Source organism: Physeter macrocephalus, chromosome 13, assembly GCF_002837175.3.
Source record: "Physeter macrocephalus isolate SW-GA chromosome 13, ASM283717v5, whole genome shotgun sequence".
Lineage (NCBI taxonomy): Eukaryota > Metazoa > Chordata > Mammalia > Artiodactyla > Physeteridae > Physeter > Physeter macrocephalus.
In genome coordinates, this window is record NC_041226.1 from 86,621,347 (window position 1) to 86,635,782 (window position 14,436).

Here is a 14,436-nt window from a genome sequence, read left to right on the forward strand (position 1 = left end):
TGAGCCCACGTGCCACAACTACTGAAGCCTGCACACCTAGAGCCCGTGCTCCACAACAAGAGAAGCCACCGCAATGAGAAGCCCTCGCGCAGCAACGGAGACCCAGTGCAGCCAAAAATAAATAAATAAAAAAACAAAGTACATTCATGTTAAAAAAAAAAAAAGTATGTACCAAAGATCGGCTCCGTCTTGGCTCCCATGGTGAGCCCAGCATGGTGTGGACCAGTGCCTGCATACATGGTCCCACTGTTTGATGGAGGTCAGATGCAGCAAGCAGGTGAAAATCCTGCAGGTGAAGGGCTGTGACGGGAGAAGCAGGAAGGCTCTGGAAGGTGAAAGGAGGGCCCCAGAGCTGCCTTCCTGGAGGAAGTCACAGCTAAGTGGGACCTGAAGGGTGAGCAGGAAGGAAGGCAAAGGAGGGAAGGAGAGGGAAGGGAGAGTCCCAGGCAGGAGGTGAGAGGATAGTTGTGGCACAGGCAGAGAAGCAAGGTTCACCCAGTGTGGCGCGGGAGGGTGGCATGTCATGTGATGGGCAGGGCAGAGGGTGGAGACGTTGTGCACTGTGACGGGACAGGGAGGGGCGCAGGGGCAGTTATGAGGTCAAGAGGTCAGCCAGGGCTTGATCCAGGGAGGCTGGGCAGCCAGCCGTGGTCAGTGGACTTCACCTTGGAGCAAGGGGCTCCGTGGATGAATATAATCGCATCTGCACTTGAAAGTGCCTTCAGCTGGGCGGCAGACGGGGTATGGGGGCTGGGAGAGCAGGGAGGTGGGGGCTTCAGATGCTCAGAGGAGCGGTGACCGGCCGGACCACAGTGTTGACTGTGTAGAAGGACACAGTCAGATGGGTTGGGGGGACGTGAATGAGGCTCAGGGGCTGCCTGGACTGGGGAGCACGAGGGGTCAGGCATGAAACGCAGGTTCCAGGCTGGGAGGACAGAGGCGTGACCTCGGGGGTGAGGACCTGACGGGAGAAGCAATCTGGCCTTTTGTGTCCCCACCATGGAGAGAGCCCCAGACTCAGAACGGGTGAGCCAGCCAGCTTCCTTGGCCCCGAGAGGACTTCCTGGTGGAGGCAGGCCAGCAAGGGCAGCAGAAACTCATTAGGGCCCCGGTGGCCCCGGGAGGCTCCTGCAGACAGCACCCTGTTCCATGGAACAAGCCGTCCTCTCCCCACCCCAGCTCTGCAGGCCAGCAGCCCAAGCCCAGGAGCACAGTGGGTCCAGAGGCTGAGCCGCCCGGAGCGCCTGCACATGAAGACATGCCTCCTGCCAGCAGCAGAGCTAGGTGGGGTCTGGCGCCCAGCGACCACCAGCCACACATGGGAGGCCGGAGCAAGCCAGATGACCGGCGGAGGGCAGGGCTTGGGGACAGAGGGGAGCTGGAGGGGCTCGCCAGGCTGGGAGGAGCCCCCCACCCTACGCGCGGCCCCCGTTCCTGGAAAAAGTAGGATGGCAACATCCCCTCCAGCGTGTCTGTGAGGTTAGGCAGTGCCAGCCACGTCGCATGGGGGCCGGGGCAGCGAAGGGCCGCCTGGGGGCCTGCAGGAGAGGCTGGGTGCGCAGCTCAGCACCCCCGGGACCTGGGGTGGCCTGGCTTTGATCGGCAGCTGTGGCTGGAGCAGTTGACACAAAGGAACAAGCTGGGGGTCCTTCTCAGCCCTCCTGCCACGCACGCCTCTACCCGGGGAGACTGGGTCCGAGGGGCTGCCCGAGGCGGTGAGGACGGAGGATCCCGTGCCCCCTCCAGCTCTCCCTCGGCTCCTCCTCATCCCTGCACGGGGTTTAGAGTCCCAAGCTGCGGCCAGGCCCACCCAGGAGCGGCCCCGCCGCCAGGGATGGGGCGTTTGCCTCCTGGCCTGCGCCCCCGGCCTCCGGCCCCCGAGGTCCCGGGACACTCACGCAGACACTCGCTGGCCGCCTCGGCTGTGGCCCGGGCCCACGGGCGGTCCCGGAAGAAGGGCAGGCAGCGCTCGCAGTCTGTGCCCGCGGTGTTGTGCCGGCATCGGCAGACCAGCCGGCCCTCCTCGTTGGGGCCACACTCGCTGGCGTGCCCGTTGCACTTGCACCTGGGAAAAGAACGCGGGGGTGGGGGTGTCCGGGAGCCGGGGGACGTGCCGGCGGAGAAGGGGTTAATCACCAGGCAGCTCCTGATTTATTGAACTCCTACTATGTGCCCGGGGCAACAGGAACGGAACCCAGCGCGCCGGGCTGTTCTGAGCTCTGTACACGTGTAAACCCATAGCATCTTCACAAGCCCTCTATGATCCCCATTGAACAGACGGAGGAACCGAGGCACAGAGCGGCTGCCCGAGGCCACCAGTTAGTAATGGTAAAGTTCTCGATGCTGCCACTGAAGGCACCACACCCAGGGGCCCAGGGGGACCCCGGAAGAAGTCACCTCAGTCTCCTGGCTAGAGGGCGGGCCAGCTCAGGGCAGTGGGTGGGAGGTGGAGGCAGCCAGGGCGGCGCCTCCCGCCCCCTCCTTCCTGCCTAAAGGGATGAGAAGGAGATTGTGCCTGACACAGGACAGCCCCCAACTCATCTCAAGACCCCAGTGAGCCTGTGCCTTTGAGGGCAGCCCTGGGCCTGCCCCAGCCCCCCTCCCGCAGTCAGACAGGCGGAATCAGGCAGGAACAAAGGGGCTCAGGGGGCCACACAGCGTGCTCGGCCGAGCCTGACCCGGTGGGGTCATCGCCCCCATCCCGGGTGGCCAGACTGAGGCACACGGAGGATGGCCACGGCTCCCGGCTCCCAGCCTTCCTCTGTAGCAGCCCCAACAGAGCCGTCAGCTCACATCACCTCTCTGGAGTTTCACCACTGCAGCAGGTGGGACCACAATTGCCCACGTTTCACAGATGAGGAAACCGAGGCTCAGACCACGAAGAGACGAATGCTGCGTGGCAGAGCTAGAATCTGAACCCCGTTCTCCCCTGCTCCACGCAGACCCTGAGCTCCTAGACACTCCTCTGCGGCCACCTGGTGTCTCCCCATCAGCTACGTGCCACGCTCTGTCCTAAGCGGATGCTGAAGAACCTCTGACCGCTGCCAGTACCCACGGCACTGGGCACACAGGGCTTGGGAAGGGCACAGAGCACTGTTTCCTCGCCAGGCCTCCCTGGGAGCTCAGGGTAGGCAGGTAATGCCCAGAACTTCTGGCAGGGGTGAGGCGGGCACCAGGCAGTCTTGGGAGACAGTGGTCACCCGTCTTGGGACAAGGGACCACCCATGGCCCCACGGGGATGTTGCAAAACACTCCCTCCTCCACGAAGCCCTCTGCTCCCAAGGGAAAGAGTGAAATTCCTACAGGCCATTGTGGGACACAGTGTGCCGGGCCACTGGCCCCCAGCCAGCCGCTGGCCTGAGGGTGGTCCGGCTCTGGCAGCTGGGGCCCAGATGTTCTCTGTCCCGAAGCCCCCTGATGGCAGACGCTGCAGCTCGCCGCCATCCACCATCCTTGGAGAGGCCCTGCTCCCGGGCGGTTTGACCTGAATCAAGTGTGGGAGTGGCGGGGGGGGGGCAGCAGAGGGGCCCTCACAGACACCCCCCCATTTCCCCTTCACTCCCGAGCGCCGGCCTCCAGAGGGGGCACACACCCTGAGTGTAGGCCGTTGGGCCCGTGCTCCCTTCCCAGACATCTTCACCTCTCCGAACGCCACCTAAACACCCTTGAATTTTGGAAGCCCCTCGCCCCCACCCCCATGGGCCACCTCTCCCACGTGGAGCTGACTTCCCACCCTAAATCGCTCTCGGATCCACACCTCTCCCATCCTACCGCCGTCTCTGCCCAACCAGCTTCTTCTCTCTCCTCTTATCTGCCCCCTTGCGACGTCAGGGGTTGGGGTGTCTCAGAAATCCGACCCTGTCGCCACCCTGGCCGAATCCTCAGCCGTTTCCCACTGACTGCATAAACTGGGTCCATGGCCCCGACAATCTTCCAGCCGTCTCCACGCCCCCCGTTCCAGCTGCAGAGCTGTTGCCTTGCTCCTCAAGCCTGGGCCTCGCACGTGCTGGCTCTTCCACCTGGGATGCTTGCCCCTCACATCTCCAGCCTCGCCGGGTCCCCATCTGCAGGGTGGTCCCCCCGGCCTCCCGCAGGGTCCCCATCTGCAGGGTGGTCTCCCTGACCACCAGCACACCCTGCCCTGGCTTCCTATCCTGGTTAATCTGGGGCGTGCGACATGATTCCTAGGGACTGATCTGGTTACTGTCTGCCTGGGGCGGGAACACATCTGTCTCCTCTCTCCTTTCCAAGAAGGAGACTGATGAGGGAGCGTTTACGCTGAAGACATCATTTGTGCCTGGAGGGCCCAGTATCAGGTGGCCACGTGTGTACAGGATGGCCCCTGCTTCTTGGAGAGGCGAGATGCTTAAACTACCACGTGCACTGATGGAAGCTAGAGGAGTACGTAGGCCAGGGCCAGGGGTCCCGACGGAACAGCCCGACGCCCCTCACATGAGAAGGGGGCAGAAGTGCGGTGCCTCCTTCCTCGGTGACCTTTCTGGGTCGCTGGCCGTGGGGCTTTGCAGTGGCCTGAACCGTTCGTACTGTTTGGAGATGCCTCAGAGCCTTATTAAACATGCTTGGGTCCCCAGGAAGCCCTACTCTACCCAAGTTTACCAGAAGATGTGGGGGAGGATGGGGTCGATGGGCTCCACCAGTTCGAAGCGCGTCAGTGCTGATGAAAGAAGCAAAGCTTTGAAAGCCTGGGGCCCCGCGCCTGCTTATGGCCACTGTTAACCAGCTTCATTTGGAGCCCACGTCCCACAGGACGGTGGTCCGACTGGAAATTTAAGCAGGTTCTACGTGTTAGACGAGAGCGTGGAACGTGGCCCCACATGGGCACATGTGGCGTGAATGAATGTACTGTCAGATGCAAAAAAAAAAAGGAAGAAAGGGGGACGGACCACCAGGCAGAGGGAACCACAGGTGCAAAGGGCTGGTGTGTCCCGCTGACGGCAGCGGAAACACAGCTGACGTGGGAAAAGCAGCAGGAACGGGGCTGGGAGGCGGGAGGCAGGGGGGTCACGAGGGCCTCGAGTGCCGGGCCCGGGAGGCGGGAGGCAGGTGGGTCACGAGGGCCTCGAATGCCGGGCCGGGAGGCGGGAGGCAGGGGGGTCACGAGGGCCTCGAATGCCGGGGCCAGGAGGCGGGAGGCAGGGGGGTCACGAGGGCCTCGAGTGCCGGGACCGGGAGGCGGGAGGCAGGGGGGTCACGAGGGCCTCGAGTGCCGGGACTGGGAGGCGGGAGGCAGGGGGGTCACGAGGGCCGGGCCCAGGAACCAGGCTCCTGTTCCTTTCCCCCCCGGAGCACCAGAAGTGGTTTCTTTACCCTCCACGGTAGCCACCGGGTGGCCCCACGTGGCAGCCACCCTGTCCAGCGTCCCGGCCGCTGCCCGGCTTCCCGCCTACCTGCCACCCACAGAGAAGTCCGACACGGCGTAGTAGTAGGATTGCAGCACCTTGGGGTCCTTGAAGATGTCATCCCCAAACGTGTTGAGCCGGTCTAGGGAGATGAGGAGCTCAGTGCTGGTGACCCAGTCCTGGGGGACAAGGGGGAAGGGAAAGGGCGCCGTCAGCAGGCTCCTGAGTGTCTGCTCGCACCCTGCTCTGCTGGAGGGTCCAGCTGGCTCCCCGGGGCATCTTCTGGGACACAGGGACAGGCCAAACACAGACAAATTCCGAGAACACTGCAGAAATAAGGAGCCTGTGCTTTTGGGTCACACCAACCTGGATGCCCGGCCCCTTCCTAACTGTGCAACTTTGGGGCATTTGCTCAATGTCTCAGAGCCTCCATTTCCCCATCTGTGAAACAGGACAAGGAATAATGTCGGCTCCAGGAGGGCGCTGGAGGAGGATGGCCAATGTCAGCGGCGGGGCACGGAGTCTGGCACATGGTCGAGGTGCTGGAGCAGCCCATCTAAAACCGTGTCACGCAGGTTACCTGACTCCTCAGCAGGACTGCACCCCCACTCTAGAGGGCAGCTGAGGGAAGAGGCGTCCCAGCGCCCTGGCGTGGGGTGGGCCCTGGGTTTATAGGCTTCTCACGTTCTAAGGATCAGGCTCCCACAGACAAGGCACCTGCCCCAGGTGACATCTGTTCCACCAGAACATAGCCCCAAGAGGACAAGGACTCAGGGCCCCTGGTTCTCGCTGCATCCCCAGCCCGGGCTCTGCCTGGCGCACGGCAGGCACTCGATAAATACTTGCTGATGGCGGAATGAGAGGCTTCCCCCTGGAAGAGCTGGTGGGGAAGTGGGGGAGAGCCCACGTGAAAGCTGACATTTTCATCTGCCTACTGTTATAATCAGAGGTAGCTCCAGCTGAATGTTAATCAGCATTTTAATTCAGCCCAGCAGCTGCTGGTTTAGCAATCAGGCCCATCAGGACAGAAAATGAACTGGCAAAGCCTGACTTCTCACCCCAGCATGACTCAGGCCAGCGGGCCTCTCCGATCCCCTCGGGCGCAGCAGCTCTCGAGCCCATGGCCTGGGGCCCAGGGCCTCTACCTGAGGATGCTTCAGCGAGGGAGGGGTCCAGAGCCAGAAAGCTTCAGAGGGAACCTCAGCACTCAGCTGAGTTTGTGAACCTCCGGGGAGTCACTCCCTGAATCACTTCCCAAATGTCAGTGTGCATTCAAGGATCAGGTTAGAATGCAGCTTCTGATCAGAGGTGGGGCCTGAGACTCTGTATTTCCACACGTGCCCAGGTGGTACTGATGCTGCTGGTTGGTCCCTGAAGCAGCTGAGGAGCAAGGGGCTAAGGCCCAGGGTGGGAACCCAGCAGAGCACAACTGATGGTCCAAGAGTCTTTTCTTTCTCCAGAAAAAGTGCCCCTAGAGAACCCAAACCAGCTGATGTCCAAGCTGGAAGGTGCAGTAGCTGGTGCTTATTGAGTGGTTATGGCTCAGGTCCTCACAATAACCCCACAGGGAGGTGTTATTCTTACCCATGTTTTACAGATGAGAAGACAGAGGATAAGCGAGGGTAAGTACTCTGCTTCCTAGTTGTACGGCTGGTGCACGCAGAGCTGGGATTTGGATCTATCTGACCCCAGGGTCCCAGCCTTAGCTACTAGGTAGCCTGCCTTCCTGCATCTACCCCAACGCCCTCATCATACTAATGGAGCCCAGAGGGCAATGACCTGCCCAAGGTCTCGGCCTGCAGTGACCCCTCTTTGGGTTCCTGCACCTGCTTTGCAGCCTATGACCTGCTTCATCAGTCTTGAAGACAATGGTTGATAGGAACAGCATCAAAATCTCCCTGAGACACCAGGAAGGGAGCTGGGAGAGAGAAGGGGCATTTGTTCCCTTAGCCCAAATTGTATGGGTCACTCCCTGATGCCTTAGAGGTAACTCTGGGGGCAAACCGGAGCCCCAATATACAGGGGCAAGGACCTTGTGCAACTTGCAATGGCCCAGCTAAAACTACAAGTGGGCTCTCGGGTTGACTCTGGACAGACGTGGGAGGCAGAATGCAGCGTTAACGAGAACCGGGAGGCAGGAGCTTCGTCTTCAAGCAGCAGCGGTTCTGCTCCAGCCAGCACCCCAGAGAGGGTCAGCCTCCTCCCCAAGGTCCTTGGCCCCCATGGAGGACAGAGGAACCCAAGACACAGCAGCCGCATGGACACATCCTTCGTTACCCCACACCCCAAATGCTCCACGTCCTCAGAGGAAGCGCCACCCTGGGGGTGCCCAGAGGGGAGAGAAGGGGAGGGGGGGCTTGGCTTTTGTTGTCCTTCTCCGACCTTCTCTGTCCTTCTGCCTGGGGGCTGCAGGGGTCTCATTTCTGAAAAGGCTGTTTTTCTGTTAGGGACAGCATCCAGGACACAAGGGGCAAAAAGTCAGGGGGCCCCCCCTGTCAGGATAGCACAGATGCAGGCAGAGCAGGTGCCCAGCCCTTGAGCTTTGTCTTCAGATGACCTGGCCGATGTTTTCTAATCTACAGAGCTTGGAGGCCCACGGAGAAGAAATTGTCATTTTCAACAGAATCATGTGATGATCACAAGTGAACGTTTTTTTGTTTTGTTTTGTTTTTTGCGGTACGCGGGCCTCTCACTGTTGTGGCCTCTCCCGCTGCGGAGCACAGGCTCCGGACGCGCAGGCTCAGCGGCCGTGGCTCACGGGCCCAGCCGCTCCGCGGCACGTGGGATCTTCCCGGACCGGGGCACGAACCCGTGTCCACTGACTGCATCGGCAGGCGGACCCTCAACCACTGCACCACCAGGGAAGCCCCACCAGTGAACGTTTTGAATGGGATAAGCAGGGCCTGGGCGTCTGGAGATGAGACTTTGTGCCAGAAAGGATTAACCTTGCCTGAGAGAGTTCTGACCTTTGCCCCCGACTCCTGGGGGGTCACCTGCAAGCCCTCAGAATGTCCTGCTTGATCAGAGTAACTTTGTTCACCTGGGGCCCTGGGCCACCCCAGATGGTTAATGCTGACAATGTGATTTATGGGGGGGCCTTGGGCCTCACAGAATCAGCCTGCTCTCTGGAGGGGCTGGAGATCAAGGTCAGCCATAGGCAGTCCGCCATGTGCATGTGGCTGACCCCCAACAGAAACCCTGGACTCCAAGGCACGGGTGAGCTTCCCTGGTTGGCAATGCACTTGTGACATGCCGTTGCTGGGAGAAATCAGCACTGGCCCCACGACTCCACTAGGGGAGGACACCCAGAAGCCCCATGCCTGGTCTCTCCTGGACCTGTCCCATGTGCCTGTTCCCTCTGCTGGCTTCAGTCTGTATCCTTTCACCGTAATAAATCGTCACCGTGAGTACAGCGGCTTTTCTGAGTTCTGTGAGTCCTTCCCGTGAATCACTGAAGCTGAGGGTGGTCTTGGGGACCTCAAGCCAGCTGACACCGTGCTTTCTTGTGCTGGACAGCCTGGGTGGGGCACAAGCTCTTTCTGGGCCTCAGTGTCCCCTCCAGAAACAAACGGGATTCTAATCCCAGCCCCCTCGTTATCCCAGACAGGCAAAGGAAATGCTCTGAATATGTCGAGGGAAGAAGATAGCAGTTTTTCTCGGCAGAGGTCTGTCGGAACGCAGGGAAGTGGACTAGAGGGCCGTCCGATGCCCCGAAACATCAAACAGACCACCACATCCACAGATGAACCGTCACTGTCGCACAGAAATGTGGACATGCGTGGGTGCTGATACTGGTAGGGCCACAAAGCTGCGGAGACCCAGGTGGGCAGGATGGGGGCCCTGTATGGATGCACACAGCCACAAGCCTGCCATGCTCTCTGCCATGAGGATGAGACGGCTGAGCTACCACGAACTCTTATCTTCAAAGCGTGAATGAGCATCTCTTCTAGGACACGCACTGTGCTGGTCACGTTAGAGCTGGCTGTCCAACGTGGCAGCTGCTGGCCCCATGTGGCTGTTTAAACTGCATTAAAATGAAATTAAAATGAAAATTCAATTCCTCACTCGTGCTAGCCACATTTCGTGTGCTCTACAGACACACACGTGGCTCGTGGCTACCATACCGGAGGGTGCTGCTAGGGACCATTTCTGTCGCTGCAGGAAGCTCTGTCGGATAGCTCTGCCCGACAGCACAGATCCCAGGACTCTATGACTCCAAACTCACGTTCTTTTCGTGTTTTCCCTTTTATCCCCGTCACAGCCGCTGGAGACACACAGGGCAGGCAACGCCGTCCATCACAGAGGGAGGAAGCGGGGCTCCCAGCAGGGAGTTCCAGCAGAACCTCCAGCTAGGAGTCAGGACCCTCAGGGCCTGCGCCGGGCCCTTCCACCAACCCACGTGTGCCCTTGGGAAGTCCTTTCCCCACTCCGGGCCTCAGTTTCCACACCTGCCTAAGGAAGGGGTCAGCTGAGCTGGTGGCTGTCACAGGGCACCCTCTTCCATCTATTTCATTATCAGTCATCCACAAAAGATTCAGATACAGCAAAAGCTTCTGTTGTTTCAAATCTGAAAACCACGGGAGCTCTCACAGTCCCCTGTGTCCTCCTGCCCTTTTAGGCTTCCCTGTGGTCCCCTGGACCCGAGTGCCCAGCCCAGCCCCTGCCCCAACCCTGCCCCCACCCAGCCCCACTCCTCTCTGACCTGCAACACGGGGCTCTCCTCAAAGTTGTAGGCACTGGGCCGGCCCTCCAGGGTGGAGAAGGCCACGTTGCCCCCGCTCAGCGGGGAGATGTCGCTGAACTCGGAGGTGCATAAGGCCACGCGCTCGTCCTCGCCGGGGCGCAGGTACTGGCCCTCGGGCTTGCCGTAGGTCGTCTGGCAGGAGGCGCTGTAGTACTGGTAGGGCTCCCAGGGACCACCGGCCCGGCTGCGCTTGTAGATGGCGAAGCTCTCAGGGCGGCTGGTGTGGAACTTCAGCCGTACGTAGGTGATCTCGTAAGCTTTCCCTGCAGTGGGAAGACGTGGACCCATTTTGCAGAAGGGAAGGGAGCGTCAGAATCCTGGCCCAGGGAGAGCAGAACGGCTGTGCTGCATATACTCTCTTGGATGGATCGTTAGAGGCTGCCTGGAGCACTGTGCTGGGTGTGCCATGATTAATTAGTGACGCCTGTCAAGGACACAGGAGAGGACAATGCTGGCATGCTTCCCAAGTGCTTGCCATCCCTCAACTAGGCCCGTGTGTCTCCCTGCACAGGAATCTGCAGTGTAACACCCCTGACAGGCAGCCATCTCTTTTTGCTCAACTATCTCCAGCAATGGGATGTTGCCACATCCTGAAGAAGCCTGCTCTACCATTAGAAAGTCACTTCTTTTACTACACTCCAACAAAGCCAAACCTTCCACCTGTGCCTTTTGGTCTCATTCCCTCCCAGTGATTTTAGACCCCTGGAGTCTGGAGACATGCCTGTTTCAAGCCCCCCAATCCTAACACAATCCCCCCTGAACCCCTCTCTTTCTCCTGCTTCCATCTAACTTCTGTTTGATCCAAAGTTCTTAAGAGAAGTCTGTATCTGTTGGCCCCATGGTCTCATCTCCCAATTTAACCCTCAGTCCACTGCAATTCAGCTTCTCTGGGCCACTCAACAGAAACTGCTCTTGCAAAGCCTCCTCACCAAGAGCCCCTTGCGGTCACAGCCAGAGGACCACGCCTTGCCTTACTGCCTGGGCCATGGATCATCCCTGTTACTTGGAAGCCCCCTCCCCCAGGCCTCCGTGCAGCCCACACTCCTGGCCCTGCCTCCTGGGTCTTGCTCCTGGGCTGCTCCTCCCAGCCCACCCTGGGTCCCCTCCTCGGCCCCCTCTGCCCAGTCCCCCCTCTCCCAGTGGCCTCTCCATCAGCTTTAGTCCTGCTCCCCTCCCCCACCCTGCTGACGTCAAGATGTGGGATCTTCAGGTCCCACCCTGCGCTCCTCTCTGCCCAGCTGCCACCTTTATGCCGCAGGAGCACTCACAATGGCTCCAGATCCACCACAATTACTCAGAGCTGGGAGGCCGGGATGGGAAGGGGTATGTGGTTAGGGAGCAGGGAGGGTGGGGAGGACGGCCGCCTACCTCCTCATCTGCCCCGACGGTGTCAGCAAGCAATGCCTAGAGGGGTGGGATAGGGAGGGTGGGAGGGAGGGAGACGCAAGAGGGAAGAGATATGGGAACATATGTATATGTATAACTGATTCACTTTGTTGTAAAGCAGAAACGAACACACCACTGCAAAGCAATTACACTCCAATAAAGATGTTAAAAAAAAAAAAAAGAAAGAAAAACCGATGGACTAATGAACGAATGAATGACCAACGGAGAGAACCTTCCCCTAAATTCTACTATTAGCAGTCGACCCACATTGCCCAGAGCAGCACAGAACTTCTCTCCACCCCTTTCCCACACCTGCTTTCTTCCCTCTGGCTGTTCTGCCCTGGTCCCAGATACCCCAGGAGGCCTCTCCCGCTGCTGCCGCCTCTGTCACTGTCCACAGTCTTCCTTATGCACTGAGGAGAAGTCACTTCAATCCTCTGTTTAAACATCTTGGCCCAAAGCGAGAGCTAAATCTATAAAACTCTTAGAAGAAAATATAGGAGTAAATCTTCATGACCTGGGTGAGGCAAAGCCTTCTTAGATGTGACACCAAAAGCACAACCGACAAAGGAAAAAAACCAGATGAACTGAACTTCATCAAAATCAAAAACTTTGTGCTTCTAAAGACACCATTGAGAAAAATGAAAAGCCAACCCACAGAACAGGAGAAACTATTTGCAAAGCATTATATCTGTTAAGGGATTTATCTAGAATATTTAAAGAATTCTTACAACTCAAAAATAAAAAGACAGATAACCCGGGAATTCCCTGGAGATCCAGTGGTTAAGATTCTGCGCTTTCACTGCAGGGGGCACGGGTTCGATCCCTGGTCGGGGAACTAAGATCTCGCAAGCTGTGCAGCACAGCCAAAAAAAAAAAAAAAAGACAGATAACCCAATTTAAAAATGGAAAACAGAAAAAAGGATCTACATAGGCATTTCTCCAAAACAGATATATCAATGGTCAATGAGCACATGAGAAGATACCCAACATCATTAGCCAGACCAAAACCACAAGGAGATACCACTTCACTCCCTTAAGATGGATGCAATAAAAGAGACAGACAAAAATAAGTGTTGGCAAGGAGGTGGAGAAATCGGAAGCCTCGTACACAGCTGGTGAAGATGTAAAACGGCGCAGTTGCTTTGGAAAGCAGTCTGGTGGTTTCTCAAAATGTTAAACATAGAGTTACCACATGACTCAGCAATCTCACTCCTAGCCGTGTACCCAAGCGAAATGAAAACACATGTCCCCACAAAAACTTGTACACCAATGTTCAGAGCAGCAGTACTCATAAAATCCAAAGAATGGAAACAATTCAAATGTTCGTTAACAGATAAATGAACAAATAAAATGTGGTATATCGTACAAAGGAATATTATTTGGCAAGAAAAAGGAATAAAGTACTGACACATGCTACAGTGTGGATGAACCTTGAAAAATATTGTGATAAATAAAAGAAGCTAATCCCAAAGACTATATAATGTATGATTTCACCTATATTAAATGTCCTGAATAGGCAAATCCAGAAAGACAGAAAGTAGATTAGTGGTTTTCAGGGCCTGGGGTGTTGGGTGAATACTTGGCAGGGCGAGGTGACTGCTAACGGGCAGGGGGAGGTGACTGCTAACGGGCAGGGGGAGGTGACTGCTAACGGGCACAGGGTTTCTTTGGAGGTGATAAAAATGTTCAAAAATGGATTGTGGTGATGGGCATACAATTCTATGAATAATACTAAAAAGCACTGAATTGTATGCTTGAATTGGGTGAATTGTACAGTAAATTATATCTCCATAAAGCTGTTACATATATTTTTAAAAATTGGTCCTCACATCGATTAGGATGGCTATTATTTTTTTAAAAAACAGATAACAGGGACTTCCCTGGTGGTCCAGTGGTTAAGACTCCACGCTCCCAATGCAGGGGGCCCGGGTTCAATCCGTGGTCGAGGAACTAGATCCCACATGCATGCCGCAACTAAGACGCAGAACAGCCAAATTAAATAAATAAAATAAATAAATAAATATATATATATATATTTTAAAAAATCAGATAACAATAACAAGCATCGGTGAGGATGTGGAAAAGTTGGAACTCTTGCTCCAAGGAGTGTAAAATGGTGCATTTGCTTTGGAAAACAGTTTGGCGGTTCCACAAAAAATTAAAAATGGACTTACCATATGATCCAGCAATTCCACTACTGAGTATAGACCCCAGAGTATTGAAAGCAGGGTCTTGAAGAAATATTTGGACACATATGTTCACAGCAGCATTACACACAATAGCCAAGAGGTAGAAGCAACCCATGTGTCCATCAACAGATGACGAATAAACAAAATGGGCTCCAGGGACTTCCCTGGTGGCACAGTGGTTAGGAATCCGCCTGCCAATGCAGGGGACACGGGTTCGAGCCCTGGTCCAGGAAGATCCCACATGCCGCGGAGCAACTAAGCCCGTGCGCCACAACTACTGAGCTTGCGCTCTAGAGCCCGCGAACCACAACTACTGAGCCCTCGTGCCACAACCACTGAAGCCCGTGCGCGTAGAGCCCGTGCTCTGCAACAAAGAGAAGCCACCCCAATGAGAAGCCCGTGCACCGCAAGGAAGAGTAGCCCCCGCTCGCCACAACTAGAGAAAGCCCGCGCGCAGCAACGAAGACCCAACGCAGCCAAAAATAAATAAATTAATTAAAAAACAAAACGTGGTCCATCCACCCAGTGAAATAGTATTCAGCCTTAAAAAGGAAGGAAATTCTGACACATGCTACAACATGGATGAACCCTGAGGACATTATGTGAAGCAAATTAAGCCAGTCATCAAAAGACAAATACTGGGCTTCCCTGGCGGCGCAGTGGTTGGGAGTCCGCCTGCCGATGCAGGGGACGCGGGCTCGTGCCCCAGTCCGGGAGGATCCCACATGCCGCGGAGCGGCTGGGCCCGTGAGCC

The 14,436-nt window shown here is 56.9% G+C and overlaps 2 protein-coding genes across 2 annotated transcripts in view; one reads left to right on the plus strand and one right to left on the minus strand.

Annotated features, from left to right (window-relative positions):
• Positions 1-14,436, minus strand: part of LAMC3 (laminin subunit gamma 3) — a 37,651-nt gene that overhangs the window by 13,063 nt on the left and 10,152 nt on the right. The window contains exons 2-5 of the mRNA XM_028497382.1: positions 10,063-10,367; positions 5,409-5,539; positions 1,899-2,065; positions 1,420-1,538 (exon numbers count right to left, since the gene is read on the minus strand). Of these exons, the coding sequence (XP_028353183.1) occupies positions 1,420-1,538; positions 1,899-2,065; positions 5,409-5,539; positions 10,063-10,367 (722 nt within the window). The remainder of the gene's footprint in view (positions 1-1,419; positions 1,539-1,898; positions 2,066-5,408; positions 5,540-10,062; positions 10,368-14,436) is intronic.
• Positions 4,555-4,854, plus strand: LOC112065490 (ATP synthase subunit ATP5MPL, mitochondrial-like). The gene is made up of 2 exons (XM_055089657.1): positions 4,555-4,732; positions 4,811-4,854. Exons 1-2 carry the CDS (start codon positions 4,555-4,557, stop codon positions 4,852-4,854), a joined length of 222 nt encoding a protein of 73 aa, XP_054945632.1.